The sequence below is a fragment of the Carcharodon carcharias genome, chromosome 13 (genome assembly GCF_017639515.1).
Source record: "Carcharodon carcharias isolate sCarCar2 chromosome 13, sCarCar2.pri, whole genome shotgun sequence".
Classification (NCBI taxonomy): domain Eukaryota; kingdom Metazoa; phylum Chordata; class Chondrichthyes; order Lamniformes; family Lamnidae; genus Carcharodon; species Carcharodon carcharias.
Genome location: NC_054479.1, coordinates 89,113,274 through 89,129,504, shown reverse-complemented (window position 1 = coordinate 89,129,504; position 16,231 = coordinate 89,113,274). Strand labels below are relative to the sequence as shown.

At 45.9% G+C, this 16,231-nt stretch overlaps 1 protein-coding gene across 4 annotated transcripts in view; it reads right to left on the bottom strand.

The window, feature by feature from the left end:
* sox5 (SRY-box transcription factor 5) overlaps positions 1-16,231 on the bottom strand; it is a 406,357-nt gene that overhangs the window by 158,154 nt on the left and 231,972 nt on the right. For all 4 annotated transcript variants that reach the window (XM_041203211.1, XM_041203209.1, XM_041203210.1 and 1 more), the window contains one exon: positions 560-706. In XM_041203211.1, the coding sequence (XP_041059145.1) occupies positions 560-706 (147 nt within the window). The remainder of the gene's footprint in view (positions 1-559; positions 707-16,231) is intronic.

Sequence of the window (16,231 nt, the reverse complement as noted above, 5' to 3'; positions counted from 1 at the left end):
GACCTTTCCTGGACTCTGCAAAGAAAACAGAGCCAGCATTTATACAGTACTTTTCATGTCCGCTGTGTGTCCCAAGTGGCCTCACTACCAATGACTTACTTTTAATGTGCAGTCACCATTGTTGCATGGGCAAACATGAAAGTCAACTTCTGTACAGCAATGTCCTAAAAACAGCACAGGAATTGAGTGACTCATTAATCTGTTTGGCTGGTGATGGATGAAGAATGGATGTTAGCCAGGAGAATTCCCTGCTCCCCTTTCAATCATGCCATGGGATCTTTTATACATTCACCAAAAGAGGCAGGAGGAACCTCAGTTTAATATCTCTCAGAAAAATAAAGACATTTATGTTTATGTTGCCAATAAAAGCAAGAAATTTCCATTTTTAGAAGCATTCCCACTGAGGTTATTCCTCTCAGCCCCCACCCCACAGATTTTGAATAAAATTCATCCCTGTAGCCCGAAAAGGAATAGGTCAAAATTTAAATCACAAGTCTATCGATTCTGAACAAACGGAATTATATGCAAGTCAATATAAGTTGGAAGATGATCACAGTACCTTGCTTTTGGGTGGAGGGGTGTTTCTGCTTTTCTCTGTCTGGATGTTGTTGGGTGAGAGAGTGTTGCTCAGGCTGGCCTGCGACATGCCATGTAACTTGGCTCCAGGAGACACCTGCATCGCAGCAAGTTGGGCTGCATACAACTGCTGTAATGGAGCAATGGATATCATTTATAAATACACGCATTCCTTGCCACAGTTGGTGTTAACCCTGCAATTTTGCATTGACCGGGATTGCTTCATTGTGGGTCCTGCATTGTCCACTTCACATTGCTTGTACCAAGAAGTTTAGAAGAATGAGAGGTGATCTTTTTGAAACATATAAGATACGGATAGGGTAGATACCAGGAGGATGTTTCCACTTATGGGAGAGGTTAGATAGGGGTTACAGCTTAAGAGGAGGTCCTACCATTTAAGATGGAGATGAGGGAAAAAAAATCTCTCAAAGTGTCGTCAGTATATGGAATTCTCTTTCCCAGAGAGTAATCAAGGCTGGGTCATTGAATTTATTCATGGCAGAGTTAAATAGATTTTTGATATTCAAGGGAGTCAAGCATTATGGAGGGCAGAGGCCAAATGGAGTTGAGACCATAACCAGATCAGTCATGATTTTATTGAATGGCAGAGCAGGCTTGAAGGGCTGAATGGCCTATTCCTGCTCATAAGTCCCAAGTTCCAAGGCAAGTAAGGCAATTACTCAGATATTCAAAGTCAAAGGCAGGTAACTGATGAGTTGAAAACCGATGTAAGATCAGGCGCCAAAAGCAACTTTCTTTACTATGTTAGGGCTCAAATCACAGAAGCATTTTACTTCCGTTTTACAGCACTTGAAATTTCAAATTATTTTGCAGACTTTTGCTCAATTGGATTTTTACCAGCATCTTCACCTCGCTGCAGCAGGGCTAGCCATTCTCTGTGTTGTAACCAGCAGATAGGGTGCAAAAGGACTTGCATTCATATAACATCTTTTTTAACCTCTGCAGAAGCCAAAGTGATTCATAGCCAATTAAATACATTTGAAGTGTAATCACTATTGTAATGTATGAAACTCAGCAGCCAATTTGCACACAGCAAGATCCCACAAACAGCAATGAGATAAATGACCGCACAATCGTTTCGATGGTACAGTCCAGTGCTGTACTGAGGAAGTGCTGCACTGTTGGAGATGCAGCATTTTTTGGAGATGTAAGCCCGAGGCCCTTTCTGAGGTGGAGCTGAAAGATCCCTTGGCACTATCCAAAACAGAGCAGGGAGTCATCTCCCTGGTTGACATCTATCTATCAACCAACAGCCTGGTTTCTGTGCTGAAGTGCAAACATGGCCTTCTGCTTCAGAGGCACGACTGCTACCACTGAGTGTTGGAAGTTGTATGAGTATAGTGTTAGGCTGGCCAATGATTCCTCTTCCACTCCAAATATCAACTATCCTGCAGGAATTCATTGATAAAGCACAAATACGAAAACTGCTTATTTGGTTAAGTACTGGAAGGTTCCAATGTACCAAAAACAATATACTAGTCAATGCCTTGGGTCAAGGTGCTTGTATTAGTCAACCAATAATTACTTGGTTTATCAGCACCCCACAGAATGTACTTCATACCTAAACCTGGTTGAGATATGACAGGGCTCTGAACTACAAACCTGCCAACATCAGAGGTTCATTGCTGTGCGGGCTCATACCTCATGAAGAACGTCAATGCATAATGTGTCATGAAGATTTGCTTTATGCCCAATAATGATTTTTAATCCACCAGCTGGATTTTAAAAACAATTTTTTTAAAAACACAGAAACTAAAGTGATTTGAACTCACAATCCAAGTTGGCTAACCCCAATTTGCATTACTATATGTTCCACATTACAGTTAATTGAAGTGGAGTCAGCCTGTCTGAAAAACTCAAAGACAATGACTTCAGGGGAGTGTCAAGACCTCAAATCTCATGTCCCTTTAGCAAAGCATCTGTAGCAATCACCTGAGGTATTCAACAATTGGAGATGGGTCACTAAGACTAATCGCTTCAACAATGGGACCCTGGCTAAGTTAGTTTCCAGACATGAGCTAATCAAGTCACTTTGGAGTACATGGGCAATGTCTTTTTATCAATTCCCCTGGCAGCTGGAAAAGGAAGGTCAGATTAAAAGCCAACTCTTGTATGTGTTAAGCACATGTTTTCTCAGCAGTTTGGGGACAAGCAACTTAGGGAGAAGAGCTAAATGGAACCCCTCCTTTTTGTCTCCAACCCACCTGGTAAGCTTCGAGCCTTGTTTGCTGACAGTGATCATCGAGGGACACCTTGCTGCAGACGAGAATCAAACCTAGCACCCACTATCTCCCAAAGAACAACCAACCCGGCCTCTAGATTTTAAAATCAGAGGCATTGAGACCATCAAATTCATCCTGAAGCCAGCCGAGTCAACAAGCTACAGACTGCGCACTCTTTTACAGACTCCCTAATCTGGCCAACCTATCCTTCTCCACTCTGTAATCTGTATGTGAATTTCAAGGGTGTGTGTGAGCAAAAGTCAGTGTATATTTTATGATTTCACTTAGATCAGTTTAAGTATAATAAAACTAACCTCTTTCTTTGTTAAACTCAAGAAATCTTTCCTGTTGTTTCTGTTATGATTGCAGCACATGAACAATTAAGTAGTCACTGAATTAGCAATTATACTCTTTTCAAAAAAACCTGTTGCAGTCAAATGAGGATAGGGCACAGAGGGGAGTCATTTGACCCTCCTCACCTTGTCATAACAAATGTGACTCCATTCCCAGGACACTTAACCTTGTTGCTCCATTCTACAATCTGCAATCCTGCCATTGGCTCATGGTGTCCAGATCAATAGCTTGAGTTTCGAGGGCTTTGCTTAAGACTGCAAGGCAACAGCTTCCCTTTTATAGCAGTCCTTGCACAAAGAGGAACATCTCTGGGCACTGTATGGAGCTTAGTTTTATCATTTCATTGGCTTGTATGTGCACTGGAATTGTTTTCCCCACCTCAACCAAAGTGGAAATGGTTCTCAAGACCCCAGAACGCCCAAATACCAATACTCTAAAGTTGTGCTTCCCAAACTTTCTTCCCATTTTAATTCCTCACACTTTGTGTGACCCCCAGAGTGAAAATTTGGAGGGTGCAAGAATTGCTGAGTTGGGGGAGTAGGCGGGGTGGGGGTGGGGTTGGGAGGCTTCATTTTTTCAGCAAGGCAAGGGGAGGTGGCTTTCAGTTGTTGAGTGGAGGGTGGTGGGGTCACGAGAAAAAAAAACACCTACCTATTCACAGGCCTTTTTTAGCAGCAGCAATCAGGCCTTGGACAGCAGTCCATTAGACCATGCCCGCCAACAAAAAAAAAACTAAAAAATATAAAGGGGCTTCACAGCTGCCAGATATCAGTCTGAGCACTTCAGGACAGCCATTTCTGCCACAGAGTTCGCGATGCCAAAATCCCATCATGTGACCCCAATGGGAGTCATGACCCACAGTTTCCAAAGTCCTGATCTAATGCCTCAATAGTAGATGTGAGGATGGTATCTGGCTCAGTGGGGTCACTGGATAGTCTAGTCCAATCCCCAGACACCACTCACATTCCTACACTCTGCAGGAGCCGTCACTGGATCGGAAGTGGCTCCAGGGGCTACAAAGCCTTGAGAATTGCCCCGGAGTCTCCAGGAATTAATGATTAATAACCAGGACACAGTGAGCAACACTCAGGAGAAAAATCATAGTTTTTTTTCACTCTTTGAACACTCTTGTTTAATAATTATAAAAATATCGAAGATGGGGGTGATGGGGGAAGGCTGTTAGACCAAAAGAGACAGTTGGGGGTGGGAGGCCGTATGATAAAACCTCAAGTGGGTCCAATGGGTGATTTTATTTTCCCCTGCCTAGCCTAGGGCACACTGGTCCAATTCCTGACCAGAAACTCAGCTGAGTGCAGCTAATAATTCAGCACAGATTAAACATCAAACCTGCTGATGCTCCTAACATGATTTGCTTTGTTAACCAAAAGTTCCAATCAGCCACCATGGAGTTAACAGTCATATTTCACATCCATGGTTTGAAACAGAATGACATTTTTCTTAATTTACTGCTCTAATTTGGGGAAGCAAAATTTAACCACTGATTTCCATTGAAACTGTTTTTGTTTTTGCTATGTAATGAATTTTATATTTAAGCATGATTTAACAAAGGCCAGAACCGTTTATTATTTTCAGACAGTATTTTTTGCTTCATCAATGATATTCTGCAGCTGTACTTCTCTATTCTTCACTGTAATTTCCCCACCCAGTAATTCTTAATCAGGAGATGTGGTTGGGATGGGGGGGGTGGGGGTGGGCAGGGGGAATATTCCCACATGAGGCACTTTCTTTCATGTTGCAATTCACCATATCGTTCCCCAAACAATAGCAAATAGAATGCTCATAAGTAAGGAAGTTTGCTTGTAAATCGGAATGTGATTTTAGGTAATTTCAGTCCAATTACACCCAGTTTGTTCCTCTGATTGCTCCAGTGTGTGCGAAAGAATAAACATGCTCTTCAGTGAGCTGATGCATACTAAACTGCTGACATCTTGCTGTATCCAGTCCACTGGTTCAAAGCTTATTTGCTGTTTGAATTGAGTTCCATTACAGGGGCCAATAACTATCACTCAGCATTCTGAATGGAGGCACAGTCAACCTGACAGCCACTTACTACTGCACGGCGCATTCACTGGCAACAAAGCTCAGAAGTGGTTGAAAGAAAAAGAGAGAGCACTGGGTGAAAATAAAGGATGTGACACTTCTGCCCTCTGGGGCAGCCAGGGGTACGCACGGGGCAGAAAAAATCCAGAATGGGGAAGAGAAAGAAATTATGATAGAGAGAGGGACAATAATAACAAAAAAATCTGGGTCACGATGAGGTGGAGGAATTTTAAAAAATATATAATTTACTAAAATTAAGTCTGAGAGGTCAGTGTTTATTCTGGGGAGAGTTATGGGGGTGGGGGGGTTGTGGTGGTGGGGTGGGGGGGTTGCGGGTGGACAGCGGGCAGGGCTTGTTTACCAAATCAAAGACAGAAGTGAATATTAATGCAGAGTGACAGATAACACGATTTCCTCAGCAATTTTTGGTGGTGGTGGTGGTGGGGGCGGGCGGGGGGGGCGGCGGGGGGCCGGGGGGGTGCGCGAGGCAGGGGGGTGGGTTAGCATGGGGTATGGGGTGGGAGCATTGGAGCCAGATTCGCAGCTCCAGTTAATACTTCCTCATCAGGAAAAGATGGTGGGCAGGTTACAAAGAGAAGACAGCTGTTTGCCTGCCTTCCCAGCTACTGATTCCACTTTGGAGGAAATTGAGTATTAAATTCCGACCTGGCCAAAACATCTGCACATCCTTCCAAAGGAATAGCAGCTCCCATGGAATTGGAAGCACGTGCAAGGAACCTGCTTAACCTTTGTCACATTAAGCAAGGTAAAAAAAAAACTGCTGAGCTAGTCACCTGTAATAATGAAAATTGTACAGCTGTTCATTTAGTGCTGGTCTGAGGGGCTCAGCTGCCTATTCACTGTTACGGCAGTCACACAATAAAGCAATCTGACAGGAGCACCATTCAACACTTCCGATGAGCTTCATGGACTGTTGTGTGCAGTGAACTCAAATCCACTGTAACTACACTAAGGACGAGCTATCAGTAAAGGAGATACTTTCATCACTAATCCTGGGGCTTTGTCTTTTTTTTAAGGTGTCAGCTGTGGGCCATTGGATAGCGCTACAATTCCTCAGTGATTAGGTTGTGGATTCAAGTTACACTCCAGAGACTTAAGCACAAAATCTAGGCTGGCACTCTAGTCAAGTACTGAGAGGTGCCATCGTTAAGATGAGGCATTAAACCGAGGCTCCTGTACGAACATAAGAAATAGGTGCAGGAGTAATCCCTGGTGGCTGCTCCACCATTCCATATAATCATGGCTGATCTCCTACCTCAACTTCACTTTCCTGCCCACTCCCCATATCCCTCAATTCCCTGAGAGATCAAAAATCTGTCAATCTAAGTCTTGAATACACACAATAATGGAGCATCCACAACTCTCTGGGGTAGACAATTCCAAAGATCTGCCCTCTCAGGTAAATGTAAAAAAATCTCTTGGCACTATTTTGAAGAAGAACAGGGGAGTTCTCCCCTGTGTCCTGGCCAATATTTATCTCTCAATCACAGCATCTGGTCATTATCATGTTACTGTTGAGGTATCTTACTTTAAGTAAATTGGTTGCTGTGCTTCCGCCATCACAACAGTGACTCCACTTCAAATGTACATTGTGCTTTGAAATGTGCTGGGGATATGAAAGGCGCTATACAAATGCAGCTCCACAGTTCCACAGATGACAGGCAGGCTACCATTTATACTGATGCCCAACTTCACAAGTTAAAACGCTCTAACTGGAAACATTACTGACAATGGAAAGCAATTCATTTTATTTAACCAAATAGGTATTTTGGGTGAATCTGTTCAAACCTTACAAGATTATAATAGATGTCAACTGACATCTTGAAAGATACAGATAATTATCTGATAAATCTTTTCATTCATGTGTACCTTTAGGCACAAGGACATTAATAGATTCATTAAAGAATGTAAATGTGTTACCATCAGGGTATAATTTACTTTCATTGTTATACTCTTCTGTGCATCAACTGCACTAAAAAAGTGGAGTTCCAACAGTCATCAATCTACCAGGGCTGATCACTAATGTCAGAGCCAAATTTGCTCCAGACCAACACCCAAAATCTTCAGACTGCAATAGAAGGATTTGTTACTGCCACACTTGCTATTCTTTCTTGAAATTATAGATTTTAGAAATGAAGCCAGTACATGTAGTGACTGAGATGTGTCACTTGTACAATGTTAGACAGTGCTGTCATCTCCCTGAGATCAGGGGCTGGAGCGGAGATGATATTGAATAGCATTTTCAGTTACACATTTAAGTGAGGGGGAACCCATTGAATGATTGAAAAGGAGACTACAGAATTTTGGATCTTCTTGCACTTGGCAATAAACGAGTCCAACAAGAACTGCTGGGCGCAGTGGAACCATCCCTTGATGGTAAAAGGTTGCTGGTGTCGCTTTCCAAAAGCCTTGGCTGAGTGGTCACCAAGTGGTAGAAGTACTAAGATTGTCTCTATCACTTCATTAAAACCAACAGCAACAACTTGTATTTACATAGTTTTAGGCTAAGGGATGGTAGATTTAAATCAGAGATGAGGAGGAATTACTTTTCTCAAAGGGTCATGAATCTGTGGAATTCACTGCCTCAGAGTGCAGTGGATGCTGGGACGCTGAATAAATTTAAGGAGGAGATAGACAGATTTTAAATTAGTAATGGCTTGAAGGGTTATGGGGAGAGGGTGGGAAATTGGAGTTGAGGCCGAAATGAGATCAGCCATGATCATATTGAATGGCGGGGCAGGCTCAAGGGGCTGAATTGCCTACTCCTGCTCCTTGTTCTTATGTTCTTATAGCATCTTTAAATGGAGCAATATATCATAAGGCTATTCACAGGCGCATAACCAGGAAATAAAAATTGACAAGGAAGGAGATGTCTATGAGGTAGGTACTGAGGAGTATCTTAGTGGAGGAGAGAGAAGTAAAAAGGTGGAGGTTATCAGGAAGGGGATTCCAAGGCTCAGGCAACTGAAGGCATGGCTGATGATGGTCAATCAAGTCAGCTGCTTACATAATTGCAATGGCATCAATCCCCTAAAGCACCAGGCTCTCTCTCGCTCCAACACTGCTTCATCAGAAACAAGGTGACAGCCCATGAGGAAAAAGGAAAGATATGTTTATAAAAATATGCTGCTGAGTTCTGCACAGCATTCAGCACAGGCAGCTTGCTGAGTTAGACATGACAAAACTGGGCTATGATGCAGAGCAATTTTCAATTCATCCGCACATAATCAGGATGGAGATGTCCTTTAATTAATGCATCAAGTACCTACTGATGAACATTTGCTTTAACTGAAGTGATCATTCCATGTTATTGCCTAAAAACCCAGCTCAGCCAGGCGCCTAAAAATGGAAGCCTATGATTGGCTGGGTGAGGCAGTATTACACTGCACTTTCTTTGACACCTCTGGGACTGTTTAAACCCAGCACAGGCTGCTGGGATAAAGTCTCCTATCTCTGTTGGTTCCACTGGTTGGAGGTGATGCCAGGAAACTCTTCTTCACACAAATGCCTGTGAAAATCTAGGTCAATTGAAAACTGATAGGCGTTCGTCAGGCAAGCATATTAAAGTTTTTGGAAGCAAGACTAGTCAGTGGAGTTAAGATACAGATCAGCCATGATATAATTGAATAGCAGATCAGAGCTTAGCGCCCAGTCAATGGATGGCAGAGCTGCCACTGGTGGGGTGAAGGGAATCGGGGATGCTCAGGAGGCCAGAGTTAGAGGAACACAGAGGTCTTGGAAGGTTGTAGGGCTGGTGGAGGTTACAGGGATAGGGAAGGAAACTTATTAGTCTATTTTACGTTCTATGTCGTAAAGCTGTATATCAGAAATATTTCAAGTTATTTTCAAACTATCAGAAAATGCTTCAATTTCCCAGCTCTTGTAGATCAAATGTTCTTTCTGCAAACATGACATAGCGATCATATCTGTACCTGTTAAATTTCAGCTGTACCCTCCTCCCTTTCTCATTATGCTAAATTGGAAGGTAACAGTGGTATGGGAGGGTAGTGCTGATCACTGGTTGGTCACCCATTGAAATATGAAATTATAATATCCTTAGCCATAAAAAAAATCACTGCATCTGACTGAGTCTGGCATCAAGGAGCCCTAGCGAAACTGAAACCAACAGGAATCAGGGGGAAACTCTCCGCTGGTTGGAGTCATACCTAACACAAAGGAAGATGGTTGTGGTTGTTGGAGGTCAATCATCTCAGCCCTGGGACATCACTGCAGGAGTTCCTCAGGGTGGTTTCCTAGGCCCAACCATCTTCAGTTGCTTCATCAATGACCTCCCCTCCATCATAAGGTCAGAAGTGGGGATTATCGTGGATGATTGCACACTGTTCAGCGCCATTTGCAACTCCTCAGACACTGAAGCAGTCTGTGCCCATATGCAGCAAGGCCTGGACAATATTAAGGCTTGGGTTGATTAGTGGCAAGTAACATTCGAGCTACACAAGTGCCAGACAATGACAAGCTCCAACAAGAGAGAATCTAATCATCTACCCTTGACATTCAATGGCATTACCATCACTGAATCCCCCACTATCGACATCCTGGGGGTTACTGTTGACCAGAAACTGAACTGAACTAGCCATATAAATACCGTAGCCACAAGAACAGTTCAAAGGCTGGGAATTCTGCAGCGAGTAACTCACCTACTAACTCCCCAAAGCCAACCCACCATCCGCTATGCACAAATCAGGAGTGTGATGGAATACTCTCCACTTGCCTGGATGAGTGCAGCTCCAATAACATTCAAGAAGCTTGACACCATCCAGGACAAAACAGCCTACTTAATTGGTACCCCATCCACCACCTTCAACATTCACTCTCTCCACCACCAATGCACAGTGGAAGCAGTGTGTACCATCTACAAGATACACTACAGCAACTCACCAAGACTCCTTCGACAGCACCTTCCAAAGCCGTGACTTCCAACACCTAGAAGGACAAGGGCAGCAGATTCATGGGAACATCACCACCTGCAAGTTCCCCACACACCACCCTGACTTGGAAATATATCGCTGCTCCTTCACTGTTGCTTGGTAAAAATCCTGGAACTTTCTTCCTAACAGCACTGCATCTGGTTCCTACAACACATGGACTGCAGCAGTTTAAGAAGGCAGCTCACCACCACCTTCTCAAGGGCAATAAATTCTGGCCTAGCCTGTGACACCTGCACCCCATGAATGAATTTTAAAAAAAGACTCCCCTAACCACCCGTCTCCCCACACTACCCACCCACTCCCTTCAGGCATATCCTTTCAAGGCTGAGAAGCTCAAATTCTTCCTGTCTTTCCTCAAAACCGAGACCTCTAACACAAAGCATTTACCTCGTGGATCTTCTCTATACTGTCTTCAGAGCTTGCTGTCTCCCTTGTGTCTTGACCAGAGCAGTGTAGATTTACCACAACTTTTTCTGACTCATTGCTCAGGCTCTATCAAGCAAAATATTCCATTTGCTTTGTTAATTGTTGCTCTGTGCTGGTTGGAAATGTTTAGCGTCAAGTCAACAAAGACTCCTGGGTCTCTTACAACATCATCCTTAGCAACTTCCACTCAGGTCATGGACTATACGATTCATTCAGTTTTCTATTCTATAGGCCCTTGTCCGAATTAATTCCAGGGCAGAACCTGATGAGGCTTCTGGAGGCAGGGCTGGAGGTGGGGTCGGGAAGGAGATCCAGTAGGTCACTGTTGGGTTGACAGGCCAAAACGTTCCTGGTGGTCCTGCTGGAGGCATCTAAACAGCAGAAACTGCTATCCGCTGGCGGCTGTGCGTATCCTATTAGTGATATTCAACAGTGCCAGATAGGGACATTGCCCGGATCGTAATGGTGACGGATGGGCCCCATGTTGCGGCCCAACCTGGCAGATCCCTGGAGGCGGCCTTCCAGTGGCAGGCTGGGTGGCCCGGAAAGGCCTTCTTGGTTTATCTAGCCCACCCAACCCCCACCACTTTGACCACAGGGCCATTGCTGCAGGTGGAGGCTGTCCCCCCACCCCCCAAAAACAGCCTGGCAGCTGTAGCCACAAATAATTTTAATAACGTTGTACATCTTCGAGGGCAATCTCCTGCCTGTTTTAATAGTGCCCACCACTCCTGATGGGGCTGCCAACAGGACAACTCTGCGGGCCATCCCATTGGGCCACGTGGGTAACTGTTCTGCCACCATCCTTAATTGGACAGTATTCCTGGAAGCAGTCTCTTAATTGGCTGCCTCTGGTAAAATCGCACAGAAATGCGGCCAGGCATCATCAGCTGGGTCAGAACCTACTTTTGATCCTGACCTCAGAAAATCTTCATTGACTCTAAGATTCAGTCCCGCCTGTCATCATTCTACTCACCTATAGATTCTGTCCAACTCATTCTGTAACTTCTGAGCTGCCTCCTCTGAATCTACTGTTACCCCTCTTTTGGCATCACCTGAATATTTGACCTATTTGCACTGAGTTTCCGACTGCACGTCACTGATGTAAGTTAGGATTAGTCGCGGGCCCCAATCCCAAGTCAGAGGCACTCCACCTGGTCCTTCCCCAACCCAACATAACTTTTTTAACAAGTACCCATTGCTTTCTGCCCTTCAGCCAATTACTTATTCATTTGCAAGTTTTACGCTGAATTCCCATATCTTTGAGTTTATCTAAAAGTCAAGGATTTTTTGTAAGGCCAATATAGCACAGCATAAAGCTTATGTAACAATTGGAATGGGACAACTGAAGTGTAATACCTGGGTGTGAGACTTTTACATGTATATTAGCAAATCCTCTGTGGTGTTACTCATGGTAAATCAGAGGATATGCCATTTCATAATGACAAGAACATTGCACCATGTAATGTATTGAGTCAACTTGCAGCAAGCTGCCAGTCACACTTGGGGAAGTCACTGAGGAGGACACCAATGCTTCCCAATAAGAGTGAAGAAAATGTGAGGAAAAAATGACCAGAGTCAGTCTTGTTCATCTCTTGGCAGCCATTTCACAAAAGGAATGGTTTGGGCCGAGGTACAGGTGCCTAACTGCCTTTCAATTGGAGAATGGCCTCGAAACTGGGTTTATAGAGGTAGTAATAAAAAGAAATATAAAAAGAAACTGGGCCTGATTTTAACCATTAACCATTGAACATTGTGGTTGTAATTTTTCCAGCTGACGAATGCTGATTAAAATGCTTCAGACATTGTCTGAAGGATGTATGGAATGCCCCTTATTAAAATAAATTTAACCCCAAATTGTTTTGAATTGAAAGGAAGGTTTTTAAAATGTACACATACATGAAGGATCATTTTAAAGGAGCGGCCAGGAAGGGAATGAGGCCATCAAAACCGGTGCCTTTAAAGACGAATTTAAATCCTCATTCTCTTGCACATTTGTGAACAATCAGCATGGCACATTTACAATGTTTCAAAGGGCTGACCTTTGAACCTGGGTAGTTAAGTCAGTGCCGAGGCAGCATTTCTTCCTTCCATTTGGCCTCACCTTGTACCAAATGAGATTTAAACAGTGGACTGATTGGCCAGGCAGAACGGTACTTGATTTAAAAGAAAAGCAACTTGCGCAAAAGATTTTTTAAAAAGTGGTATCATGCCGCGTTTCCAAAACTAGTGAGAATTTCAAGTCTTGTGCTAAAACCCTTGACTTTAACATGAGCTTCAGGGACATGCACAAAATCTATGCTGACACTCCAGTAGAGCGCTGAGTGAATGCCACACTGTCAGAGGTGTCATCTTTCAGATAAGAGGTTAAACTGCCTTCCCTCTCAGGCAGATGTAAAGGATCTGACTAGCTTGAAGGTGAGCAGGGGAATTTCTCCCCCAAGTATGCTGGACAATATTTATCATTAAAACATCGGTCTGGATTTTACTTCTGGGTTGGGACCCCCTACGCCAAGCACATTTCCAGGTCCGAGCCCTGCATTATGATGCTTGACACAAGTTTCGATGAGCTGACCGATGGATGCTCAGTGAGTGAGATTGCTGTCCAATTAAGGACTTCAGGCAGACTTGAGATCCTGGAGGGCCAAAGGGTGGCCCTCCCACAAATAACACATTGGCAGCCACACCATCAGGCATGGGTGATTCTGATGCAGGTAAGAGAGAGAGAGGGCACCTCAAGATGGTGGCACCCTGTCCATACTTTTCAATATAAGCATCTAAAAACTGGCCACAGCTGCTGGATTGCCACTACGAAGGGGGAACCTCCCCCAAGGGAAGCTGTAGCGACAGCTGTGGCTATGGGCGGAATCACCTGGCCCCATTGGTGGTGGGCATCATGGCAGGTAGGGGTGGTACAATTTAGTGGGTGGGGCAGAAATCAGTCTCACGCCGGTGTGAAATCACAGCGGGATCATCCGATGGTGTCCGCCATGGCGGAACGTGACTCCTGCTGGAGGCTGGCATAAACCCGATATGCATCCTGGTACTGGGATGCAAAGTAAGGCCCAACTGGAATGATCACCCCCATGCCCGATTTACCATTGTGCTGGCAGGGAAACATGCCAGCCCAGAACATGTCTGGACAAGCAAGACACGCAGAAGTCAGGACTTACCTTTAGGGCCTTGCTCAGACCGCGGACATCCGAGAAGCAGAAGATGCTGGGGCCCTACAGCTACCGGACCCTGGAGGGACATGTGCTTCGCCTGCTGGGTGGGTTCTTGTGGACATGGCTTCGGCGTGAAGCAGCTCTCAGAAGGTGGGAGGTCTCAGCTGATGCTTCGGGTCTGCTTCGGAACATCACGGTCTTGGCCATGGGCTGCCACGGATGATCGATGAGGTGGGGGAGAGGAAGGTCCAGCCGTGTGTGGGAGAGGAATGTGTACTGAGGGGGGATGAGTTTCAGAGAGGGGGATGAGGTGTTTGGGGGGTGAGGTTGGTGGGGGATGAAACACATGTGTCAGGGAGGGGTGAGGTTGAGAGGGGACAATGAAGGTGTTGGTGGAGGCAAGGTTGGGAAAGGGGGTACAAACATGCCAGGGGTGAGGCTGCAGTGGGCGAAGGTGTCAGGGGGGCATGGTTGGTAAGGTGGGATGACGGTGTCGGGGGGTGAGGTTGGGAGGAGGGAGGGGGGAGAATGGGGGTAGGAGGGTGTAAGAGGGGAGAATACTGCAACTGGGGAGGGAGGTGTAAGGGGGGAGGAAGGTGTAAGGGAGAGAGTGTGGAGAGGGGAAGGAGTTTGGGGGAGGAGGGAGTAATGGTGGAGGAGGGGATAAGGGGGGATGTCCAAGTGAACATGCAATGGAGGGGTCTGTATAGTCAACGACTGTCTCCTGAGAGGGGAACAAAGGGTGGGCATGGTAGGAATGTGAAAGTGGGCAGATGGAGCTGGTAGGGTGGGAGGGTGAGGATGCGTCAGCAACAGTAGAAGGAGTGGTGAGGGTGGATGGTGGGGACTCAGAGGTAGACAGAGACCCTGGGATGTGAAGGAGGAGGTTGGGGAGGTCAATGTGGATGGGGGTGGGGTACTCAGGAAGGTAGGGAACGTGCACGTTCACTGGGACATCCTGGAAAGCAAGGGTTGAGTTGGTAAGTGACGGTGGGGATGTGGACGGTGATGCCAGGGGGTTCGACAGTGATGGGGGACAAGAAATGGGTGACTGGAGCAGGGAAAAGGACTGGGGAGCTAACAATATATTTGACCATGACCATGGCTATCGAAATCAGAAGTGAACAGAGCCTCGTGTTGGGTGGGCACAGGTGTTGCATGGGAGTGTGAGCAGTGGGTGGGAAGAGATATATGTTGGCTCAGATGGACAACTGGAAGAGAACCCCAGCAGGCAGCATTGAAAATGCTCGGGAGAGTAAGATAAGTGTGATGGAGGAAGGCTCCGCGTGCGTGCGAGAGTGCTTGGACATGGCTCCAAAAGGCCTTGCTACACACACGCTTCTCCCTCCAGAATCACTCATGCTCCGGTTACATGCAGCCAAAATGCTAGTTGGGGGGTGTCAGGTGGGGTTACAGTAGGAGCACTCACAAACCTGTCAATGAAGCTGAAAGACAATGTTACACATTATTCAGTGACAGTGAATATATTTTCAGATTATAAAGTGACAAAATGTGTTCACCCGTGCAACCAACTGTGATCAGGATTTCATAACTTTCCTAGGCCTACCACTTCTTCTAGGTGCTGCCCTGACATCTGCAGCAGGGGTGGGGACAGCCTGTGCAATGGTTGACCTTGTTGCCTCTGATGACTTTGGCATGCGTCCTCTGGAGAGCCGAGGCCTTGAGGGCCCCGGCTTGCTTTGGCTGTCCTCCTGTGCACCAGCTGCTCCCTCTGAAGTGACAGAGGATGAGGTTGAGGGGGTCACAGGCAAAGGGGACTCAGAGGGAGAGGACAGTCTCTGAGATTCCTGAGTGGATGACCCAGGGATGTCCAACTGCTGTTCCTCCTCCCTTCGGGTGCCTGAGGGCCCCGGCCTAACTCTTTGAAGGGAAGGAGCACCTGGAGGAGTGTCAAGGTGCCCTGGTTCCTTCTTGCATTGCTACTGCAGGAACTCACCCATGGATACCACGATGAAGTGCAGGTCTGCACACATCTCCATGTTCTGTTAGGCCAGGGTTTCCTTCCATTGGAGACCTCCAAGTACACACTTGTGGGCACCAGTTCATCAGAGAGCAGGCGGACGCACTCCTCTGACTCACATGCCTCTCTGTTGAGGGTTTCCAACAGCTCTCCCTGATGTTACCCCACCTTCTGCTGACTTTCCACAATGAGTTGGGAGGCCGAATCCAGAGGCTTGTCATCTGGCTCAGGCCTCACATATGCCTCTTCCCCAGCAGTCCTGTGAGTGCCGGGGAGTTTGGCTGAACCTGCCTCCTCCTGCTGCAGACACGTGTATGGCAGTGAGCACCAGATTGAGAACCTGAGCCTGCTCTAGATCTAGGTCCCACTGAGGTGTGTGTGTCTCTGCACTGGTGGAGGGGGTGGGTAAACACTGTGACGGATCTTCCAGGCTACTTATTTTCAGCTCTTCAA